Source organism: Planococcus citri, chromosome 3, assembly GCF_950023065.1.
Source record: "Planococcus citri chromosome 3, ihPlaCitr1.1, whole genome shotgun sequence".
Lineage (NCBI taxonomy): Eukaryota > Metazoa > Arthropoda > Insecta > Hemiptera > Pseudococcidae > Planococcus > Planococcus citri.
In genome coordinates this window covers 83,567,892-83,591,384 of record NC_088679.1, presented here as the reverse complement: position 1 = coordinate 83,591,384, position 23,493 = coordinate 83,567,892, and the positions used below count along the sequence as shown (strand labels likewise).

General features: G+C 36.8%; 1 protein-coding gene across 5 annotated transcripts in view; it reads left to right on the top strand.

Moving 5' to 3' along the window:
• LOC135839931 (very long chain fatty acid elongase 4-like) overlaps positions 1–23,493 on the top strand; it is a 49,359-nt gene that overhangs the window by 21,638 nt on the left and 4,228 nt on the right. For 2 of the 5 annotated variants that reach the window (XM_065356203.1, XM_065356202.1), the window contains 7 exons: positions 8,964–9,013; positions 13,671–13,709; positions 14,455–14,645; positions 17,829–17,915; positions 18,127–18,183; positions 21,350–21,455; positions 21,594–21,730. In XM_065356203.1, coding sequence (XP_065212275.1) covers positions 8,983–9,013; positions 13,671–13,709; positions 14,455–14,645; positions 17,829–17,915; positions 18,127–18,183; positions 21,350–21,455; positions 21,594–21,730 — 648 coding nt within the window. In that variant the 5' untranslated portion in view covers positions 8,964–8,982. Of the gene's footprint in view, positions 1–8,963; positions 9,014–13,670; positions 13,710–14,274; positions 14,294–14,454; positions 14,646–17,828; positions 17,916–18,126; positions 18,184–21,349; positions 21,456–21,593; positions 21,731–23,493 lie in introns of those variants that run through there. The other 3 variants (XM_065356204.1, XM_065356205.1, XM_065356206.1) reach the window with 3 other exon arrangements.

Genomic DNA, 23,493 nt, shown 5'->3' with positions numbered 1-23,493 from the left:
ATTCTACGCGAAAAGAAACCACGACTAACACATCGTGACATCGCTCGGCAGATGGACAGTGCGAAATTCGCAATTTCCAACTCTGACGAATTGCTATTGCCAGCGCCAGCGCCAGCGCCTGCGCCAGTAATAACCTACATTGCAAACTTGAAACTGGTCTATAGGTTGCCAACAATTTGGGTTATCGACTGTACTGTTACTGTAGCTCTCATACCGCCGCGCCGCGGGCATAATGATTTCTAAAATTGATCGCACCTTTTATTTGCACTTTTTCAGACTGCATCGTGAAAAATTCCAACTTAATCCTTTGAGACCTGAGAAAAATCAGAGGGATGAAAATTGAAAAATTTCATCATATGGGAAGACTTCGTTTAGCAGTTTTTTTTTGTTTTTTTTAATGAGGTTTACTAAACATTTTTTTTTTTTTTGGATTTGAGGAAATGCTCAAAATAGACATTTTTTTTTTCAATCCCGATCATTTTCAAAATAAATTTTTGATGTAGAAATACGAAAATTGTCCGAAAAGTTTCTCTAGGTACCTATAGGACCAACATAAAAATCAGAAAATTTTGAATGATTCTCAAGTGTAAGGACTGTCCATAAGCTTCCTTATTCATCTGACGTTTACGTTTACCTACCTTCCTGCACATTTCACGATTGAAACAATAGGCTATACGAGTACATGTACAATCGACAAACTCGATACAGGCGCATAAAATACTTATACATTCACGAAGGACAATACCCTATATTTATAAATTACACTTTGTACACATGCCGACAATTCGCCTCAATATAAGTTGGTTGGTAGGTAGGTAGGTAGGTAGGTAGGTAGGTAGGTAGGTAGGTAGTAGGTGTAGGTAACTAAATAAAATTTAAAAACTTCCATTACTCGTAATATTTTTCAAAAATGCCGGTACCCTGCGTTAAAAAACCAGATCCTAACAGGTTTACGCATCGATTAATTACCTACTGTTCTAACGATTGATTTCCATTCGTATTATTTATGGAAATTGAAACCAGAGACGAAAGATACGTACCTGAACCTACCTATACGTACAAGCGGAATAAAAAAAAATGCATTTTATACGACACTTTGAATTGTTATTCATTCTCTCGATCGGTCATTACCTACTGGTTTCAAGTATGTACGTAGGTACTACGTACTACGTATCTGCGTACACGAGACTGACGCGACGAAGTGACCATCATTTTCCAAGGGCAGTGAAGAAAATCTACCTACCTACCTACCTAAATAAAAGGTTTTGATATGACGAATACGAATAAGCATCCGCGCTTCTTCTTTGTACAATATAAATATACATAGGTAGGTAAAGGTATACCTCTATACTCGTATACAGATACACGTACCTATTTATATCTACATACATACAATTGCAACTTGTATTTACTCATTTTGATTTCTGAAAAGAATCAGTTTTATAATACGAGGTACCATACGAGTACGTACGAGTAGGTAATTATTTCGATTTCAATATACAATAGCTGACGAGTTGTTATTCATTTCCAGAATAGCGAAACAAAATAAATTCTGATCGTCGTTTGACGACCTACTACGTATGTTTTTCCGTTTCCAACATCACGATATTTCGTACATCGCATCGGCTGCCAAGTTTTCAGTAAGAAAAATCCTTAAATGGAATCTAAGAATTGCACGCGACGATCGTTTAGTCGTATTTACGATGAATTTCCGCGTGATTTCGTATTCCTGATTTGATAGCGTGTTAATTCGTCAACTCGAAATTCGAATGATGAATAAGTACCGCCGGCGCCGCGCGCCGGTGCCGGCCAAAGATGACTCTTCACCGAAATTTGGTCGAATGAAACTGAAAGCGAATTTTTTCTCTCTCGTGCGTAGGTATGTACTATGTACGAGTACGAGCATCTGTAGGGTGTATAACCTACCTATTGCACTACTACGTTACGTAGGATGGACAATCGGACATCTATAATAAAAAGCGGGCGGATCATTTTGAGTTGACAGTCGCCCACCCCACAGGCCACATGGGAAATTCTCGGTCCCTCGAAGAGGAAACATTTTCTAAAAAATCGCCATTTTTCGCTCCCGTCGCTACCCTGCAAACCTACTTACGTATTTTTGGAAAAATTGCCGAGTCTCAAAAAAATGCGAGTATTTCAGATTCCGCTTCGATCTGACGACTTTACAAGTTCTACCGGGCAGTTGAAAATTTGCAAATCATTCATTTTTGGATTAATTCGTATAGCCTACGTATGTATTTTGAGAATTTTTTCTTGGAAAATATTTCGCGTCTATTAATTACGAGTACGTATGCCAAAATAATAGCCTATTGAAAGATAGGGTATCATTTCCGAAACTGGAGAAATACGTATTTTGAAACGTAACGCCGCGCCGAACTGCTAATGCCAATTTTTGCATCATTTTTTGCCAATTTCAAAAAATCCGAAAAAGCATTATTCGAGTAGGTATACCTAGGTATTATTTTTATGAAATGTTTTCGGCTTTTTGAAATTAGCAAAAATGGTCCAAAAATTGGCAGCACTGCGTTTCAATCGAAAGAGCATACAAAAAATACGCGTAGCGGTATACTATTACCTACGAGTATATATTCAGCCAACATTTCGGGCTTTGAAGTGATTTTTTTCAACTTTTGGCGAATTTTTGAAATTCCAAAGGGCCAAAAAATGAGAAAAAAAGAGAAAATTTCACCAAATTGATAGCTACATATATATATGGTACCACAATGTATTTAGTAGGTATGTAGAAAGCCGGAGTTTGAGATACATATACCCTATTTTTGAACCACCGAATCGATTGAAAACGCGGGTTTAAAACCGTTTTGAGCTGTTCAGAAGCCTCGTCCAGCAGGTTTTTGAAACTTGAAATTTCCACAAAATTTCACCAAAATACGATGCTGCAAAATGAAATTTACAAATTTTTCAACTTGGACGAGTTTCGGTTTGAACCATATTTTTGTCCGGAACGTCAGTAGGTGTAGGTAGTAGGTACCTAAACTTTTAATGAAAAACTCGAATTTACAAAAAGTCGTCGAAGCCCTTGAAAAACTATTTGAAGTACTCGGTGAGAATGTTAAAGTTACGGCGCAGAATGAATTTTGGCTTTCCAACTTCATTTGGTAAAGTTTTGCGGAGATTTCGCAAGCTTCAAAAATCTGCCGGAGGCTCCAGAACTGCTATCGAAATGGTTCGAAACTGTTTCCAATACATGTTGTGGCTCCGAAATAGTACATTTCAGACTTTTTTCTCATTTTTCACTCGAATTTGATTTTTTAAAATTCGCCGAAAATCAAAAAATGCATTTTGGCCCCTAAAATAACATCCGAAATTTGCGCTAATGGCTAATGGCTGGTAATTTAATTCGTGTCAACTTTGTACTGGTAATTCTGATTTTTGGCGTTTTAACGATACCCGCTTCGCATAAATTATGGAAATCTTTTGGCGAATTGGTTGTCAAGTTTCCGTAGGTATATAAGTTACTGGTTCGCTGTGATCAGCATTTTGCTGACATTTGAAAACTTGAGTGAGGAGGGGAGGGGAGGGGAGGGGAGGGGAGGGGAGGGGAGGGGAGGGGAGGGAGTAGATTGTATCAATTTACGACCTTTTTCGAGTATAAATACGATTTTATAATAATTTTGTCCGACTGCAAAAACTTGGAAAAACATTAAATTGTCAATTTATGGCACTCTCGGTTGTAGATATATCGGCCGTAATGCAATTTTTCTTGGAGAGGAGAATTCGCCCCCATTTCTCTTTGCATAAAAAATCGTCCGTCAGTTTCGATGTAAAATATCTTAGGAAAAAATGCGCGAGAACAAAATTACGGAGCATAACATTTTTCAGCGGGAAAATATGTCGGTAGGTATATAAACTTCGAGTAGAGATTGGAGACTAGGTATAGCTTTATTTATTTATCTATGTATTTATTTTTTCAAACATTTTGAGCAAGAAAGGAGAAGCTCATCTTGATCAAATTTTTAGGAAAATGTTGGCCGAATTTCATGTTAGTATAAGTACTCGGAGGTTTTCCTCGTTACGAGTTAACGTGGTAACCGAAGAAAAATGTTAGCTTCAAAACTTGAAAAGTGTCTTCTCTGGAGGACAGATATTACGATCTTTAAAAAAAGACAAAATTTATTTTAGTTTGTTATGTTTTGGAAAAACATAGCTCATCTCAGAGAATTTTTATTTTAAAATAAGTACCTACTAATCGATATTAACGATGCATAATCGCGACTCTAGATTACATATATTACGTATAATGTGAGATAAGCATTCTGCTTTTACTCGTGTTTGCATTTTTTTTTCTTCAAAGTACACATACCTACCTACTGTATTATCGTAGAATACGGCACCTAATAGAATAAAAAATTAAAATACGAGTAAAACTGCTGGTCAAAAATGGAATCGATTATAATCGATGCTACGTAGATTATTTTTCTCAAAATAATCGGAGCATATAATCGCCGAATAATCGGCCGATTAAATCAGCCAAAAAAACACGACGTCATGCGGGGCGTTCGGTATCATTGACCAATCAAAAAGCCTGAAATAAAAAATCCGATTAATCGGCCGATTAATCGACGATGTCCCGGTTATTTAGTCGAACCCGAATAATCGATCATAATCGATTATAATCGGTAATCGTTCCATCTCTGACTCTGCACATTGCACTAACCCACCCCAAAAGTGAACAGCATTCACGTTGAAATATTACACGACTAATTGTAAAATGGCTTAAAATACATAGGTACGCGTAATTATGTATTTCAACAAAACCTCGTAATCATTACCTTATAGGTAGGTACAGGTACAGGTACAGGTAGAGGTATGTACTCGGATTAAAACTACCTACCAAAAAAAAAACTGTTTTCAATTGAGAATAATTCGGAACAAAACAAACTACCTACCTAAAATGATTATTTTAATACACTTTAACTACTCCTAATATCGAGGTTCTACGTGTACGTTGATTTAAAAGTCATTGGTTTTCAAGTTCGAGACTAACATTGTACTCGTATTAGCATTTGTCGCATTGAAATAATTAACGTTTAATGGTCAAAAAGTTAACGAAGCTAAATCAATCCATAATCGCCGCATAAAACAAATATATTTTGATCGTAAATAGTCTCGCTCTTGCAGATGTACTTATATTATGTAGGTACTTAATTACCAGAAAATTGGTAATAAAACACCAAATTAAGGAAATCGAATCTGCATGGATAAAAATAGCCATAGTGTAGGTACTACATGGGTAGGTATAATCTGATATCTTTGGCGCAGGTAGGCCTAATTAATTTTTTTTCGCGAACAATATCGTACATTTCCCTCATCCCTCACTCACGTATACAGTATAAGTAGGTACTTGTACTTTACTTATCTACTCTTAAGAGAGAGAGAGAAAAAAAACAGATCTCGATCAATTTTTCGCTTTTTACACCAATAAGTGAGGCAAAATTTTGAACACATTGGCTCGTACTTATGTATTTACGAGTACAATATGTAATGTACCTATATTTTACTAGTTGGTTTTTCATTCATCGCTATTTCAGCGTTGCATGTTTAAGGTTGATGACCATAATTATGCCTAAGTAAGTATACGTATAGAAACTCGTCTATCCAGCATCCTTCGTTGAATACTCTTCCGTGTACTGTATAGTGTGTAGTGTGTAGTACCTACCTAATTGTTGAATTACTAGTATTCTTGCCAGACTGGTTTCTTCGTAGATGTACGAGTATTTCTGTTCAACTCTTCAACATCTATTCGATTCGAATTTCGCTCCTTCGGGCTTATCTCACGCACAAATACGAATAAGTATATGTAGGTAGCTACTAGCTAGGTACAGATACAAAACTGAAAAATACTCGCCAAGTTTGTAGTGCTGTAAATACTTACACATCTACTTAAAAAATAACCACTTCGAATAGGTACCTACACCTAGGTACAGGGTGCCCACAAATATCGAGTACCTACGGCTACCCCTAAAAAAGTTTTCTACTAAAATACTTTGGTTGGTCACGGTGAATGATACGAGTAATAATGATACATAGCACACGATTGCTTGTTGGACTGGAGAGATAACATTCCACCAATCATACGCATCTATTCAACCGTTCACGTTGCCAACCTACGCGTATATTTTTAATGAAAAACTTTCTTAGGGGTACTCGATATTTCTGGGCACCCTATATGTATAGTTAGGTAGGTACTAGGTAGTAGGTAGAGGTACCTCTTCGTCTCGTTATCTTCTGTCGGCAGTCGGATACCTACGATTTCAATGCAGAACATGGATATTGGCTACGCAAGTTCAGCCGTTATGCCGTTAGCCTTTCAAAAAAATTTTACGCGTTTTCAATTCGGTTTGCGAAAAAAATTGTCATATACCTACCGTACCTACGTTCTATAGCGAAGTATAAATTAAGTAGGTAATTTAGTTATTGTTTACTGTTATATGAAACCAGTTTTGTTCATTTTTATTTGACCACCATTATTACGCCGCTGAATACCATAGGTACCTATAAGTACGTACATATGTACCTAATATAATGTAAGTAAGTACTAAGAATGTAGGTACTTCGGATCAAGAAGGTCACGAACACTTTTTAATTACCTACCTATAACTTATGCGATATAAAATGTGTGTAGGTAAGATGTGTGTGCATACAAACCGTGAAAACACGACGTTCTTGGTTCCACGAGACGAAAATAAATTTTTATCGTTAAATTACCTACTTTTAGGGTACATATTGAGATATCGGGGAAAAAAAAAATTCAACGGGTACGAGGTATAAAATTTTTTCAAAGTTGAAAATTTGAAAATTTGTCCATTATGCTGAAAAAATTGCCACTTTAAATTTTCTCGTACCTCAGGAATTCAGTTACATACTCGGGATAGAATTTCAAAAATTCGAATAATTTCGTCTAAATACATATGTACCTTCTACCTAAGTACCTACCTGTAGGTATTTCAAAAATGATTCGACATTTTAATACATTTTACGAATTTTTTTCAATTCCTTTTCTTAATTGGTGGGAATCGTAGCAACATAAAAAATGTTCACCGACTCGTACTTACCTATTTTTTTCACTAGCCCGTCGCTCGCTGCTAAAATTTATATTTCAACTTACATATTTTTTTGAAAACTTAACAAGTAGATTTACCTACCTGTACCTACCTATTTCGCTAATTAAAATGAGGAAACATTTCGAACGTGTCAAATTTATATGCAGCGGCTGTTTATGTAAGGCGGCAGTGGCGCAAGTCGTGTGTTAAAACTAAAAACTTGTGAAAATTCGGCGCAGTGGCAGCTGATTATTATCTGCAGAAATCCGTATCTACATAGGTACGGCGCGGCGCGGCTTAATTCATTTTTTATCCGATCCTATATCGTATAATCAATTAATTAGATACCGTATTGAAAAACAATTAATTAGGTAGGTACCTCTACCTACTCGAAAAAATCAAAACGGAGGTTTCCCGCCAAAAATGTAATTTTTAATGTATCGTAGGTACCTGCGGGCAACTCGTTAAATTTTTTTTATTTTTACTTATTTCATCTATTCGAGTTACATACAAGTATGCTACATGCATAATTATGTTGTTGTTGTTTTTTTTTTTGGATCGCGTATATTTACGGAAAAATGTAGAATGATCCTTTTCTGCTCCCCTCCTTCGACTAAAAAATATGATGTATCGGCGTTGGCGTTGTATTTATAATAGGGGAGAGGGAGGATGTTTTGGACACTTTTCTTTGATTTGAAATTGCGAGCGATAGGAAACACCTAGAAAGGTGGGGTTGGTCTTATTTGAAAGAGGATCTCAACGCGCACATTTTGACCTACTCAAAAAATTTTTAAGTTTCAAATTGAGCCAACCACGGGACTTTGAAGAAAACCCATTTTGGGTGGATGTGTTGGACAACGGTGTGATGTTTTGGACACCACGGGTGGATGTTTTGGACATGCTGAGAAAAGACGTTTTTTTGAATGTTTATTTTTGGAAATCCCAAATTTCAATCCATTAGAAATCAATCGTCAGTATCTGTCCACAATTTCACTTGATTTCAGTTGACTCGGATTGTTTTTAATATTAGTGAGGCAATGTTGAAGAGTTCACTTTTTTATGCCATATTTTTCAGCCAGTGCTGGCCTGCTCGAATCGACATATTTTCAGGAGGCAACTTCAAATCGTTCTTGATTAGCATTTATCATTCCAGACTCATTAAAAGTCTTTCCTGTATTTGTCCGATAAAACTGATGCATTCTTACACCCAAACATAGCGAATTAACATAAATTAATCGAAGTGTCCAAAACATCCACCCGTGACATTTTTACTTCAACTGGCTCTAGGAAAAAAGTATCAGCTTTTTACGAAAAGGTGATAAGTGATTATTGTAGAGGAGGAATCAGAGATTTCATTTCACTTTGGCGCTTGATGAAATTCTTCCTGGTTATTTTTCTGGAGCAGAAAAAGTGAGAGGACAATTTTCTCAAAAAACAGCACTTTGAAATAAAAACTAAAATATTTTTATCACAGGAGTTGATAGCCGGTAAATGTTGTCAAATATCAGGTGTGGTGAGATGTTGCCACATAATAGTGAAAACCCGGCCAAAAACAAGCAAACCAACTCGTCGAACCAGCAACTGTCCAAAACATCCACATGTCCAAAACATCCTCCCTCTCCCCTACATTATATTGGTTATTTTTGCCGATATTCACCCTTGTTGCGGTCTCTTCTTACTTGCATGATTGTGTTTTTACCTATACTCGTATACTCGTACGTATCACGGATGCGATGGCCGTGCGTTCTGTAATTTACTCGTAATTTAATCGTCGTACCTATTATTGCGCGGTGCAATTTGCCATACCTACGCGTATGTGTATGTGTGTATAATTTTATCCGAGTTGGTTGTTTTAAATTTAGGTATCTGTTTTCATTACAGGCTTTGCAACTCGACGAAGATGGCCGGTAAATTAGAATTCATTAACCGAGGTAAGGATAGTTCTTCTCTAATTTTTTTTTCACATCGTCGCGTTGTCCACCAGCAAAGCCCTCGACTACCTACGAGTAGGTACGTTACAAAAAAAAATTGCGATTTCTTCCGCTCCCGATCCTCAAAGTGGTGACCTCTGACCTCCGGCGAGAAAATAAATTCTCTAGATATTTTTTACTTTTTCCATTTTTGAAAAACTGCGGCTGCGGCGGGTCTCTCAATTTGAAAAAATTTGAAAAAATACGAAGCCCTCCGAAAATAATTTCTCTTCAAACGTCGTCTCGATTATTTTTTTTTACTCCTCAAAATAATTACGAATTTTCGAAAGTTTTAGCCCTCGCATCGATCGAGTCTTTCCATTCGTTCTTTTTGAAAATTGAAATTTCCGAATAAAAAACCATCGTTAAAATTTCCAAAAATTCGAAACGTAAAAATTCACGCATTTCTTTTTAATAATTCACCGTTTTATTCCACAAAACAGGTTATTCCCTCCCCTTCCTTTCCTCCTCCTAAAAAATTAACTCGTAAACTTTTTTTAGTCTGTGTTATTTTAATTTTTTCGAATTTACGAAAGCTTCAAACTGGGAATTTTTTTTAGTTCGGAGATACTTGAGAATTGACCCGTCGAGGGAAACGAGTGCAAAAGCGTTCAAAAATTCTGGTTTCGAGAGGTAAAAACCAAGTTTGAAAAAAATTGTTTATTTTTTTGATTTAAAATTTTAGAATTCGGATCAAACTCGAGAAATGGGGTTCTTTTGGGAGCTAGAGTTGGCCCCTGAGGTGGGGAGGGTCCAAGTTGAAAATTAGATAAAGGTAATTTCTGTAGAGGGGCATAATATGGCCCCAAATGAACAAAAAAGATCCAAAATCATACTATCGGTCAATACCTCTATCGCGATCAACATATCCAAATTTCAGCTTCCTGGGTCCTCCCCACCCCATTTAAGGTAGAAAAAACCGCATTTTGCCCCTATTTTTGACCCCTTGACCCCTCAAATTGATGTAGGGGGGTCCTAATTTCCAGTATACGTACAATGGGAGGATGCCCCACGAGTACTTATCGCAGGTTTTAACCTTCCAACCCTATTTGACCTCCCTCCAGGGTCGAGAAAATGGATTTTTTTGATATTTTACGCGGTTTCCAATTTTTCAGACAGCCTGTAGCCCCTCCAAATTGACCTAGAGGGTCGAAATTTTCACAGTACAATGGGATGGTGTACCCGAAGTGCCTTTTGCATGTTTCAACCTTCCAACCCTATTTCATCCCTTTCCAGGGTCAAATATGCTTTTCGACGTTTAGGAATAAAGCCTACAGCTAGCACCTCCAAATTCACCGAGAGTGTTGAAATTTTCACAGTACAATAGGAGGATGTACCCGAAGGCCCTTTTGCCGGTTTCAACCTTCCAACCCCATTTGACCTTTTTCAGGGTCAAGACAGGTTTGTTATTATACTTTTTGCAGGAGGAAGAGAGTTGGGAGAAGCCCGAGAGGGGTGCAGGGGGGACAAAGTCTCTCCTCTGCCCCCCCCCATACGGGCGAAGCATATGAGCGAAGCGAAGGTGCGAGTAGTTCAAGCGAAGCGCAGAACATGAAAAAAAAAAAACATTTGCAGGAGGTAATTGGACTACGCCCAAGGAGGGTGCAGGGGGGACAAAGTTCCCCCAAACACAGGCGAAGCGCAGGAGCGAAGCGAGGGTACGAGTAATTCGAGAGCCCTCGATGTTTCTGGCACAAAAATTTGGCTCTTACGTAGCGGCAGACTGCTACGACTTTTTATTTAGGGTAAAAGCAGGTAATATATGGGGTTGCTAGTAATACGGGGTACCCGCTTTTTTCGTATTCTGTGGGTGCTATCCAACAGGAAAAAATTTAAGGAGTGTTTTTAAATGATTCTAAGATGATCTGATCAGACCCGGAGGCGATTGGTCACAAGTACTCTTTTTTATTCGTCGGTGGTGACTTTTTCATGCTACCCCAAAACAGATACGTCAAGTTTTTTGAACGTTTTCGCGAAAAATACATACCTATTTTTTTGAAATTTCAAGTAGAGTGTCGGAAAGAGCCACGATTTTACTATCTATTTCATACTTTACTTTTTCAGTGAGTCGTTTTTCTGAATTGAAAAAAAAAATAGAACATTTTTGGCGTTAAAATTTTCACATGCTGGTAATAAGGTGCACCGGGGCAAGTTAGAATGATTTTTCGCAATTTCAAATTTGACCAGCTGTTACTCCCCTTCTAATGAACCAAAATGGATCAAATTTATTACGTAGGTTCCCATAAGGGTTCTTAACCTATGGTAAAAATTTGAGCGCGATTGACACAGTAGCTTTTACTCAGTGGAATAAAATATAAACTGTCCTGACTTACCCCAATTGGGGGAAGTCAGAACAGGCTAAACTTTGCAGAGGCGTAGATCACAAACCGAGCGTCCTAGAAAAATTACACAACAACAAAATTGTAGAGAATTTAATTCTCTTTGAGACCACTCTCATCAGATTTTCATTAGGACGCACAGTTCGTCCGCTATATGCGAAAAACTAAGAAATAGAAAGTCTGTATTTTAGACCAAATTCAAAATAAGTTCAAAACAACAACAAAATACAATTGAACCAAAGACATCTAAAATGAAACTGAATCGCAAAAATTGTTATGCCGTGATGAAGTAGGGGTAGTACCCTCAAGTCACCTTTAGTGGCACTTCGCCAGATATAAACCTCTAGGCGCTAGAGCAAGTTTTCTAACTTACCCCAAATTCCAACTTCCCCCGGTGCACCTTATGGGGTACCTTGTTTTTTTGCAGATTTTTGACATATTCTGAACCAAAACACTAATAAATGTAAAAATTACGAATAAAAATAATTTTTCCTGTTTGTTTTATTCGTTTATTTTCATTTTTACAAATACTTGATGTTATCTGCCATTTTTTGGTGAATTTTCAACAAGAAAGCATAGAATCTTGGACCTAGTTCGAATTTTTAGAGGCCACAATTTTTATCACAGATGGGTAAATGTTTTAGTTTTCGAATGTCGCAAAAATTTTCATTTTTCATCAATTTCTCTCCAATCAGGAAGAGTTTTAACTTATGTACCCCATATTACCCGCACTTACCCTACAATTTTTGGGAAACAGCAGGATTTTGGCGATTTATTGTTAGCAAAAAGAAGCACCTTGTTAGAATTAGGTACCGGCAAAAAGAGATACTTTGGCAATTTATGGCAAATACCTAACCCGGAGTCTTAGATAATTTTGAATTTAAAAAAATTTAAAGCAAAAATTTGATAATTTTTGTAAAAATCGGCAATTTTTGAGAGTTAGAATTCAAGTATCTACTTACCTAGGTACATATTTTCGTAATTTATTTTTTCGAAAAGTGAAATTTTTACTTCGCTATACTTGCGGCAATTTTACCTACTTACGTAAAAAATTGAGACTTTTCAACTGCGCGCGAAAAAGCTCGAATTTTCAGCAATGGGGAAGACTTTCGCCTTTCGCACAATTTTTCGCAATTATTGGCCAAAAAAATGGTAGATACGTATCTACTTTTTCGCAATCTCGGTTGTTTTTGGTCATTATTGACACGTTTTCAGGCGAAAAAGCGAGATTTTTAGGTACCTAGACCTATGTAATTTTCATAACGGAGGAATGGATACTCGTTGGATTTTTTTGCGAAAAAGTGACAATTTTTGACAACAGAGTAGGCTACTTGGAAATTTTGACGAAAGGTGAGATTTTTAGCCATTTCTGGCAGAATGGTAGACTTTTTACTTACCTACGCATTGTACCGACCTGCCTCACTATCAACATAGGGTTGAAAAAAAGTTGAAAACAAAAAACCTCGAACAGTTTTCCATGTGTACCTACTTCAAAAAGCTCGTATCGTCGATTCAATTCATTTAAAATCATCTCTTACGTAGTATGTACATACGATGTAGCTGACTAGCTGCAATGTAAGGTAGCTGTAAATTCTTCGCTAAACAATTCTGGTTTGGTAATTTTTTGTCATCCGAGTCGAGTTAGTTTAAAAACTAGGTAAATTGTCGAGTTGGGTTTAGGCGCTCATTAACCGTTATAGGTATTAGGTACCGGTACCTACATATACCTACGTACGATCGAATCGGGAAAAATTCCGCCATTTAAAAAATTCCTCCGTCGCGTCGCGTCGCGTCGTGACGAACCTACAGGTGGTTTAATTACGTAAGTCGAAGGAAATTTCCAATTCTAAGAAAAACGTAGGTACAAATTTAGATACAGTATGGTACCTAACTTTCTTATCACTCGGGTAATCCGTTATGATTAAGTACGATTCTTGTTGTTTGGAAAAATGGAGGAAAATTTTACAAATTCCCCGATTGTAGTTATGTACTCGTTGATCGATGAAAATTACTCGTAGTAAGGGATTAAGGTGAAAATTACACGCGTAGGTATTTAAAAAAATAGCGTTTGTACCGCGCCGCGCCGCGCCGCGCTCGATATTTTCCATTCATTTAAAAAATTAGCCGGTCTGCGCGAAGGCGAAGGTTAACATAATGAGACGATTACGATTGCAGTACGATTGTACTCGTAGTAGAATAATTGTTTATATGTAAAATACGTAAATACTAATATGTACAGCACCGTTATTTATCGCTTGGAAATGTATTTCTGTTTACAGGTGTTGTCCCTGAAGAAGAAAATCTATTCCTTTTAGCCAGTAAGTTGCAAGTACCTATATACCTAAGTACTCGTACTCGTACTCGTACTCGTACTCGTACGTATTAATGTTGCATAATACGTAGGTAGATGTAGATACATTTTGAACAGATACACGTATGGATGCTACTTTTTTTTTGTTTTTTTTTTTGTTTTTTTTTTGTTTGTCATTGTACTTGTACAATGTACATTTATACGTACTTAGGTATGTATGTAATTCCTGGGAAAGTACCATTCAGTTGCAAGTTTTTGCTAGAAATTTGTCTTTTTTTCATACTTGGGTGTATACCCATTAAAATTCGGAAGAAAAAATTTCATTACGTATCGTGTAAATTTTCAAACAGTGTTAATTTTTTGTCTTAGTCCAAATAAGCCGCCGCGCCGCGCCGTTGCGCGTAATGTAGGTATTATATTGTATGTAGTTTTCTTATTCACGCTTCAAAGCGTATACAGATACACACAGACACACCTACCATTATAGAATTACGCGATTAAATAATTAAAACACGTACCTACCTATCCTTCGCTTTTGCTGGAAAATTTTGCAAATTGTAATTTCACGAGCAGGTTTAAAAAAAGGAATAGGTAGGTATTAGGTTACTATAGGTACCTCTACCTACCACCTAGATACGTACTCGTACTCGTACTCGTATTGAAGAAAATTTTTGGCTGAAACGTAATTAACGAAGAATTTACGTTATTTATTTGTACCTAACTATGTACCTATGTATTTTTTGTCACTGTAGGTAAGGAAGTCGATAAATGGTTTTTAATGGAGAGTCCGTGGCCGGTGTTATCGATAGTTCTATCGTATCTATTATTTGTGATAAAAGTTGGTCCGGAAGTGATGAAAAATCGAAAACCATTCAACATTAAAACTATCATGTTGATTTATAACTTATACCAAACTATTTCCAACGCTTATATCGTGTCATTGGTAAGTGCTTCAGCTTTGTAACTTTTGTATGCTTAAGTTACCTATACCTATACCCCTACCTATTTATGGTACCTATACGAATACGTACGTCTACGTACCTACGCTTAGTCGTTTACGTACCATATTTTATCGTAGGTGTATAATGTAGTTCAGAGTTAGGTATTGCTATTGATAGGTAGGGTATAAAGTTGACTTTTGCATGCGAGTTTTTATGTAGTTTTCTTACGTTTTCTTTTCGAGTCGTTTTTCTGCGTGAATTTGAAATGCTTAATTACATACTAAAAGTATGTATAGGCTACGAGTAGGTAGATGTGGTGCTGGGTGCTGGGATTAGGGTAACCCCGCCTTATTTTCCAAGTTGGTATTTTCCCCCTCCCAACCCCCAAAGTGGTGTACTCTTGCGAGAAAATAATCCTCTAGGTATTTTTTATTTTTTCCATTTTTGAAAAACTTGGGCTGCGGTGCCGTGCCGTGCCGTGCCGTGCCGTGCCGTGGGGCCCTCAATTTTCAAAAAATACAAATTCGCTGTCAAATTTTAAAATTTCAACTACCAAGCGTGTATTAGGTACTTGCTACTTACCTATCTCTAAAAAGTCTCTCTCGAGGAAAATAAACTTTCGTAACTATGTAGGTACCTACGTATTATTAAGTCCTTTTAATAAAGAATTTTTTGAAAACGAGTAGGTATTAGCGCGAGTTGAAATTTAAAAAAATTAAATTTGTATCTACAAGAAAAAATAGGTAACGAGCAGATTAAATCGGGTTTAGGTATTTAAAATTTAGTGGGTAACTTCTGGAAACGGATTTTCAATTTTACTCGTACTTATCATTCGGAGTCGTATAATATAGCGAATGCTTCCTTATTGGAGGAGGAGAAAAAAATGAGGAGAAAGAGGTGGCGAGGGAAAGGGGGGAGGGGAATAACCGATTTCGCGGAATAGAACGGCGAATTTTTAGAGGGAAATAAGCGATAAAAATGCCATTTTTTAGGTTTAAAATGCTCGTCGCTTTTTCCGAAATCGCTTTCTGCCGGTTCAGAAGCAGGTAGGTAGGTAAACATTTGTAAAATTTTCAATTTTCAAATCACTCCGTAGAATACGCTCAGTAAGTTTGATCACGTGACTCCCAGGTTTTGGAGCCATTCTCGTGATAATGATAACAGGCAAATGGGAACTCGTATTTTACGAGTGAATTTGAGCTTAATTTTTGCAATTGATCGACTTTTGTCAACTCGTGTTTTAGAATTATGTTTTCTGAAACGAAAGGATTCAATATCACAAGAAATGGAAGCATTTGCGCTGTTATTTGGTGAGTTTTTACCGAATTTCAACCTCTCAGAGACACTAAAACGATCGTAAAATCCGTCCGTAAGTACTTATTAGCTTGTTCGATTCAGTTCATTGTTCTTCAGGACGACACAAATAACAATTTGAAACTTCGACACTAAAAAAATTCACCGTAGATCGTTCGTAATTGAAGTCGAAACTTGGTCATTTGCAGGGAAACGGGCAATTCCCGTTTCCTTGCAATCATTATCACGAGAATAGCTCCGAAACGTGGGAGTCACGTGATCAAACTTACTGAGCGTATATAGGTAAGTAAGTACCTATGTACTGGAAATCGATTTTGGAGAAATGGCGCGTGTAATCGGCCAAATACATCAAGTAGCGAGTACAATAATGTACATACGAATACACATAGGTCACTATATTAAAGAAAACCAATCGCATTTTTTACGCGCTTACCTATGTAAATCTGAATTTAGACCATTTCTAGGGGCTCTTTTTGCGAAACTGGAATTTCCAAAATAGGTAGTTAGGTACCTACTTGAAATCGCCTTCGATGTGCCATACTCGGCACGTTTAAATTATTGGAAATTAGTCAATTTTAATTCTACAAATTTATAGTATCTACCTAATTAGTAAAATTTTGTAGAAATGTCGATATTTAAAAATCTGCGCTGCGTTGGAAGGAAATGCGGCTTTTCAAGGGCATTGTGTTGCAAAAGAAGCGTAAAACACGTTGTTAATATGGTTTTCAAATCGATTCGCGACTTTGGCGACTTATTTTTCAGAAAATTCTTCGGGCGGTTAAAAAATCTAGAGAGGGCGAAAAAAAACTGGGCCGTTACCCCTAAATGCTCGCAATTATCGTCGATGGGTTCGAAAGCGTTTCCAACAGGATTTGCGAATTAAAAAACTCCCTCGAGCTCGATCGCTTCAAATTCCGCAAGTTGCGATCGTTTCGTGTCTTTTACATATCTAGGCCTACTTAGTACTTACTTATTAGGATGGATGTGATAGGCGATTTTCAATTTTCAATTCCAAAAATAAACAGTCATCTTTGGGAATTTCCGCGCGTTGTCTACTTGTAATTTTCAATTTCACGCTACAAGTCCTTCTATTGTTTATGTACTGTACGCGCGAGTACGTAGCCCTAGCTAAGTACCTAAATGATGCGATATACTCGTAGGTACCTACGTAATTTAGCCAATGAAATATGCGAGGTCGAAGAAATAGAATGAAAAGTGATTGAACGAGCACACAGTTTGGAAAAAATTGCATCGCACCTTCGAGATGATAAAGTAAAAATATCTTCGAAACAAGGTTACCTACGTATACTTGCCTGTACCTGTACCTAACTTGACAATTGATGATTGTACATATACGAATAAATACGAGTATCTACGTAGTACGTACATATATGTATAGAGGTAGGTACTTGAATCTACCTACCTACGTGAATTCTCATCAGTTAAGCATAAATTTAACGCTGTAGCCATACGAGTACAGACAGCTACGTACCTACGAGTAGATACGCGTAATTCTGGCCGGCCTAAATTTCGATTAGGTACCTATACCTAATTACGTAGATTCGTTCGGAAACGCGCGCAGAAGGAGAAAAAAGGTCTCTTTATTTAAGAATGATTTAGAAATAATGAAAATGACTCGGCCAGATTGGCAAACGCATTATGGTATGTGTCGGAAGTAAAATTAAATACTTGGCCGTAAGCGACGCCGAAACTCGGTTTAATAAATTTCTGTCCGGTATCGTAATAATGAAACAAAAAGCAATACCTACCTACCTACCTACCTAGCTCTCTGCTTCGCCTTGGAAATTAATTCCGGCTTAAGTTTACTTCTGCGTTAAAATATTAATTATAAAATCGTTGCAACTTTACAGCTATTTGTTACTAAAGGCGCTATAAATTATATATGGAAGCACGGGTGTCATCCTATGGATCCTGCCATCAACCCGTTTTGGCCAGCGGTAAGAATACGTATCTCAATTCTCAACCATCGAGTAGTGACAAATTAACTTTTTCAGTATACTCGTACTCTTACTCCGCGTAACTCACCTACCTACGAGTATTGTATTTATTACGATAGGCATAGGTACCTTATACTCGTACCAATAGGTACAGGTACTCTTATACTTACCTACCTACCTACCTACCTACCTACCTGTATTTTGTTTTCAGCTCAATTACGCCGCGTGGTTCTACTTTTTTTCCAAAGTTATGGATTTACTGGATACAGTTAGTATACCTCTTATATCCTACCTATACGTAATTTTATACTCGTACATGTACTACATACCTACTCGTATGTTGTAAGTACATAGTAAGTACATACTAAGTACATACCTATATAAGTAGATACTCGCGCTTGCAATGTGCATAATGTCTGCAGTTTTCTTGAAACCTACTGATGTATGTACATCCTTTAACACGTAGGCGCAACAAGTAGGGTAAATGTGCATAAGTTTGCGCACCTAATTTTCAAACAGCCACTACTTTTTATGAAAAGCAGCTAGAATATTGAAATTTGCACAGAAGGTTCCTCAAACATTTGGCTATGATTTGCCCCAGAAATAAAATTTTTAATCGATTTAGTTTTTGATATTTTGACCAAAACCCAAAAAAAGTCAAATGCGCAAACTTAGGCATATGCCTTCCTAAGATTGCGCATTCACCTTCTCGAGACTGTGCACCAGTGAAAAACATAGAAATTTGTCAATATTGTTTAATTAATGATGAAAGCAAACAAAATGTCTCGCATGAACGTGCATTTCAAACTTCTAAGTGAACCACACTGGAAATGCGCTCATATCTGGTATTTCCAGAATTACCCCCATTTCTCGCTAGCTTTTGACAAGGAGTAAACTCGATATACATGTATAAGGTGTCATTTCATTCAAATAAATTGGATTCTTAATGATAATTTTGAAACGTATCATTATTAGTCTTAGAAAAGTAGCAAAAAATAAAAATCGCAATCTTAGGTACAGGGGTGTTTTTTTTTAAAAATTGAAAAATTGAAACCTAATTAAAGCAGAAAGTACTTGAAATATGTGCTCGTTATAATCCCCAGACAATGACGAATCTAAAAATAGCTTATTTAGATTTCTACTGCCATTTCCATAAAAATTTTAACGTGCGACTTTTATTGGAAAAGTTATAAAAAAATTTGAAAAAAAAGTTTTTCGCTTGTCATTTCGCGACATTTGGTGCTACCATCACCAAAAAACGTCAAGTATGGTCATTTTGATTCTTCTTTCAAGTAAAGGCGGTATCAATGTTGTAACTCGCACTGGTTCTGAGAAATCGTTACTGCGCAATCTTAGGAAGCGCGCAAACTTAGGCACATTTACCCTACGTACCTACATATAGTTATCAATCCCAAGGGCTTATTCGATTTCATGCAGGTAACATTTTTTTAAAAATCATACAAATCCGTAAATGAGTCGGTGATGAGAACAGAAAGGGACCGAGTCACAATTTCGGAAAAAAAATTTTTCACGGATTAGGGGGTTTCAAAGTACGGCGAATCGACTGGTGATGTCAGATTTCCGAAAAACTGCCGGGAAAATGGTATTTAGGTGAACAAAAGGGCCGGGTCCGCATCGATGACTTTTTTGTTAAATTTTTTCAATTATCCTCGAAAAATAACTAACATTTTCCGGAAGAGCATTTTTTGAAATTTAAGTTCGTCTCTGTACTGAAAAAATACGAAAAAATTAACAACTCGGGCAAAAAGTTTTACACCACGAGGGGTTTTTGGTCAATTTAAACGAGATAGCAGTCTGAGTGATATGCCCGAGCAATTTCGAGAGAAATTTTGGCGATCGAGTGCAGCAAGGGTCCAAGTCCTATTTGTTTAGGCAGCAACAGCGCCGGCGCACGTGAATATTTTTTTTTCTAAACATCGCTAAAAATTCTATTTTGGGGTCCTCTTTCAACGACCTTCAGCGTGTTTACCAAAAATTTTTGATTTTCGAATAAATCAGTTTTTTGTTATTTTCCTGAAAAATGGGAAAATGGACTTGGCCCCTTTCTGTTCTCGCCGATTCAAATATTTTGTTACGTACGAGTAAGAGTAATAGCGCGTTTTCAACTTTATTGGTACCTACCTGTTGATATTTCGATGACGAGAAAAAAATAATTAAAAATCTGTTTCAAATGCTAACTCGATTCGTCGGTTTTTGCAATTTATACCTTAGCGAGATACCTGCGCACACTCTGCAGGTATCTTATAAGATGATAAATCCGACCGAACCGAAAAATTCTTCCATTCTGTTTAAATTACATACTCGTACTTACTTCCTTATTTTTGAAAACTCGAAATTCGTACAGCATGCGCTAGAAGATGTAGGCTACCTGTACCTACGTACGAGAGTAGGGTAGGTAAGTTTATATCGAGATAAAATTAGATATACGCTTCGATTGTCGTTTAATTATTCTGAATTTCTGTATCGAGAACATATTCGGCGGTTTCAACTTTTGAAAATGTCAAAGGCAGACAAATTGACCTATATACCTATTCTTACTTGTAATTCGTTTCTCGATAAATAAAATTTTCGAAAACTTCAACCTTCGCTTTTCGCTTTGTTTGGGTCTTTTTGTTTTTGTTTTTCAAAATTCAACTTTCTAAATACCGGTATCCGTAAAAAATATTTAAACCGACCAACTTGAACTTTACCTATGCTTTAAAAAAATATTTATCAACTCTTTTCTCGTAAAAAATTTTTTTTTCTCGAAACTCGAATGTTTGGGAGCTTTCATCACTCTAGAAATTTCTGAGAAAAAGCGATTCAAACTCCAAATTTTCAAAACCCTTCCCAAAAAAATTCTCGATTGAAAAACATTATTGTTTTTTCACTTCTCTATATAAATATGTACCTACGAATTTTCGCAAGGTTTAGCCCTCGCATCGATCGAGGGGGTAAATCTCAAGTTGGAATATAGGTAAGGGCCAGCGGCTGCACGAAATAACGCTACTTACCTACGTGTACGTATTATTACGGAGAATAAGTAGATAAGTATTAAAAATTTGTAACGAATGGTTTTTTAAGGTGCAACATAGGCATTTCATTCTACATACGAGTATGTGTACATACCTACGAGTATTATCTCATCGGATCGCGCTCGTCGACTTTCTCAGGCGTAACTCAACAGCTCGAGCCCAAAGCATTCTTTCTCCAATTTTTCACTATACCTTCTGCAAAAAAGTTTCAATTTATTTGTAATTGAACGAAAATCTCTTCGTATATACCTACGTATGTGTATACACATACAGTATACACTCGTATACCATATAGGTAATACCTACATACGTATAGGTATTCTGCATACGGAGTAACGATCATTTTGAAAATACGAGTGTACCTGTACTTCTACTTAAGTATCGTTATTTTCTTTACAGGCATTTTTTATTTTAAGAAAAAAACAATCGCACGTAACTTTCCTGCACGTGTATCACCACGCTAATATGGTCGTAAGCACGTGGGCTTACCTGAAATACATCAAAGGTATGCAAACTGACTCGCGAGTAAGAATGACGAATACTCGTATTGTCAAACTCACTCGTACGTCTACGTACGCGTAGTTAATTGAAATTTCAATACCTTACCTACCTACACCTAACGTTTCGACCAATTATTGCGCAGGTGAGCAAGGTGTCATAGTCGGAGTGATAAATTCATCAGTTCACGTGGTCATGTACGGATACTACTTTTTATCTGCTCTCGGACCAGAAATGCAGAAATACCTATGGTGGAAGAGATACATCACAAGAATGCAAATGGTTAGTATTACTCGTAGGTACACTCTTGTTCATCATCGTCATTCATTCACCTTCAAATTTCAAGTAGGTACCTAGCTAGGTACACATACGAGTACACACTACCTTTGAAATTAGTGAGCAATACAAATAGGTACTGGTACGGGCACGGGGTTAGCTTAAGGAAATGGAAACGGATACGTGAGAAAATTAAGGTACCTACCTATTGTCGCATTACCAGAGTCGCGAGTCTATAGTCTATACTATACTCGTAGCTATAGTCAGCTGCTCGAACGAATCATTTTCTCGTCTGCCAATTAATTCGTGTCCCGAAGTGAATAGACGACGATTATAGTAATTAGTCGTACCGTAGACGTGTATACTGTATACTGTACCTATACTGTATAGTGTATAGTGTATAGGTATACCTACGAATTTTACGCTATCAAAAAATACTAGTACCTACACCTAGCTACCTACTTCGATATAGGTAGGTGGTGTAGCGGTATAGTGGTATACTCGCTCGTAGGTAAATGAGTCGGTACCTAGTAATGTGAGAATGTCATTTGTACGCATTAATTATAGCTGATAGTAGATGCCTACAATGAAAATATAAACTTGCGGTAAATGGCTTCGATTGTACTCTGATTACAACTGCGAAGAAAACAAAATATTACGTACACAATAGATACGTCTTATAGCCGAATGTCTGATTTAGGTACCTCTACCACCTCTACCTACCTTAAATCTTACCTATTCGAGTTAGCGATTGTTTAGTTTAATTTAATTCATCATAACGCAGATACGACGAGTAAGATAGGAATTACCATAGAAGGTTATACTCGTACTCATATTCTTCAAAGATCAACTCATTTGCGTATTTCCGGAATAATGCGTACCTACTGTACTTTTAATGACAAGTTTCGCTTTACCCGAAGCTGGTAGGTAGTTCGGTACCTAATCGTTCGAATTTAATCAATTAAAAATACATATTAGAACCATAAAAATAGTAGGTAAAAATTACGACCCGTAATTAGATATCTATGTGTACCTACTACCTACCTATATTAGGCCTAGTTACATCTTTTTGGTAGACCTCTATTTTACTTGTTTGACCTTTTTTGTAAAGGAAAACAAATTCTACGCCATGGTTTTTCAATACCTACGTGTACTTTACCCGCCTGTGGCTGCAGTATACGTATAAGTACCTGCTTTGACGTAGGTAACGAGTTAGTTACACGTGTTTTATCGACGTACCTAGGTACATACCTAATAATAACGTAATATTAATCGAATACGGATTCGATACAAAATGGAAACTAAATTGGCGAAAATTATTCGATTATTGTTGAGCGAAAAAAAGAAGAAAAAAAAGAAAGAAACTTCAAAGCTACGAAACTTTTTCGAATATTGTTTTCGTAAAATACGTAGTTACGTACAAGTAAAAAACATCTCGGCGAAATTACATTGGAAAATTGAAACGAACGAAACAGATACGAGTAGATACTAAAATAAACATACGTATTCGATTGTTTTTATTTCAAAAAAGAAATTTTTCTTTTCTTCCTTCGGCGAAAAGTTTTCACTGCGGAGAAAAAAGCACGGCGAGTATAGGACATAGGTATGGTAGTAGGTAGGGTACCTGCTCGTTTACTCGCGCTATCGCTATCGCTATACTTACTTGCACAATACACATCCTAGAGTAAAAAGACCTCGAAGATGAGCACGTTCCACGCTCCACGCTCCACGGTGTAATGGAAAATTTTACCTACACGTAAATTCGACAA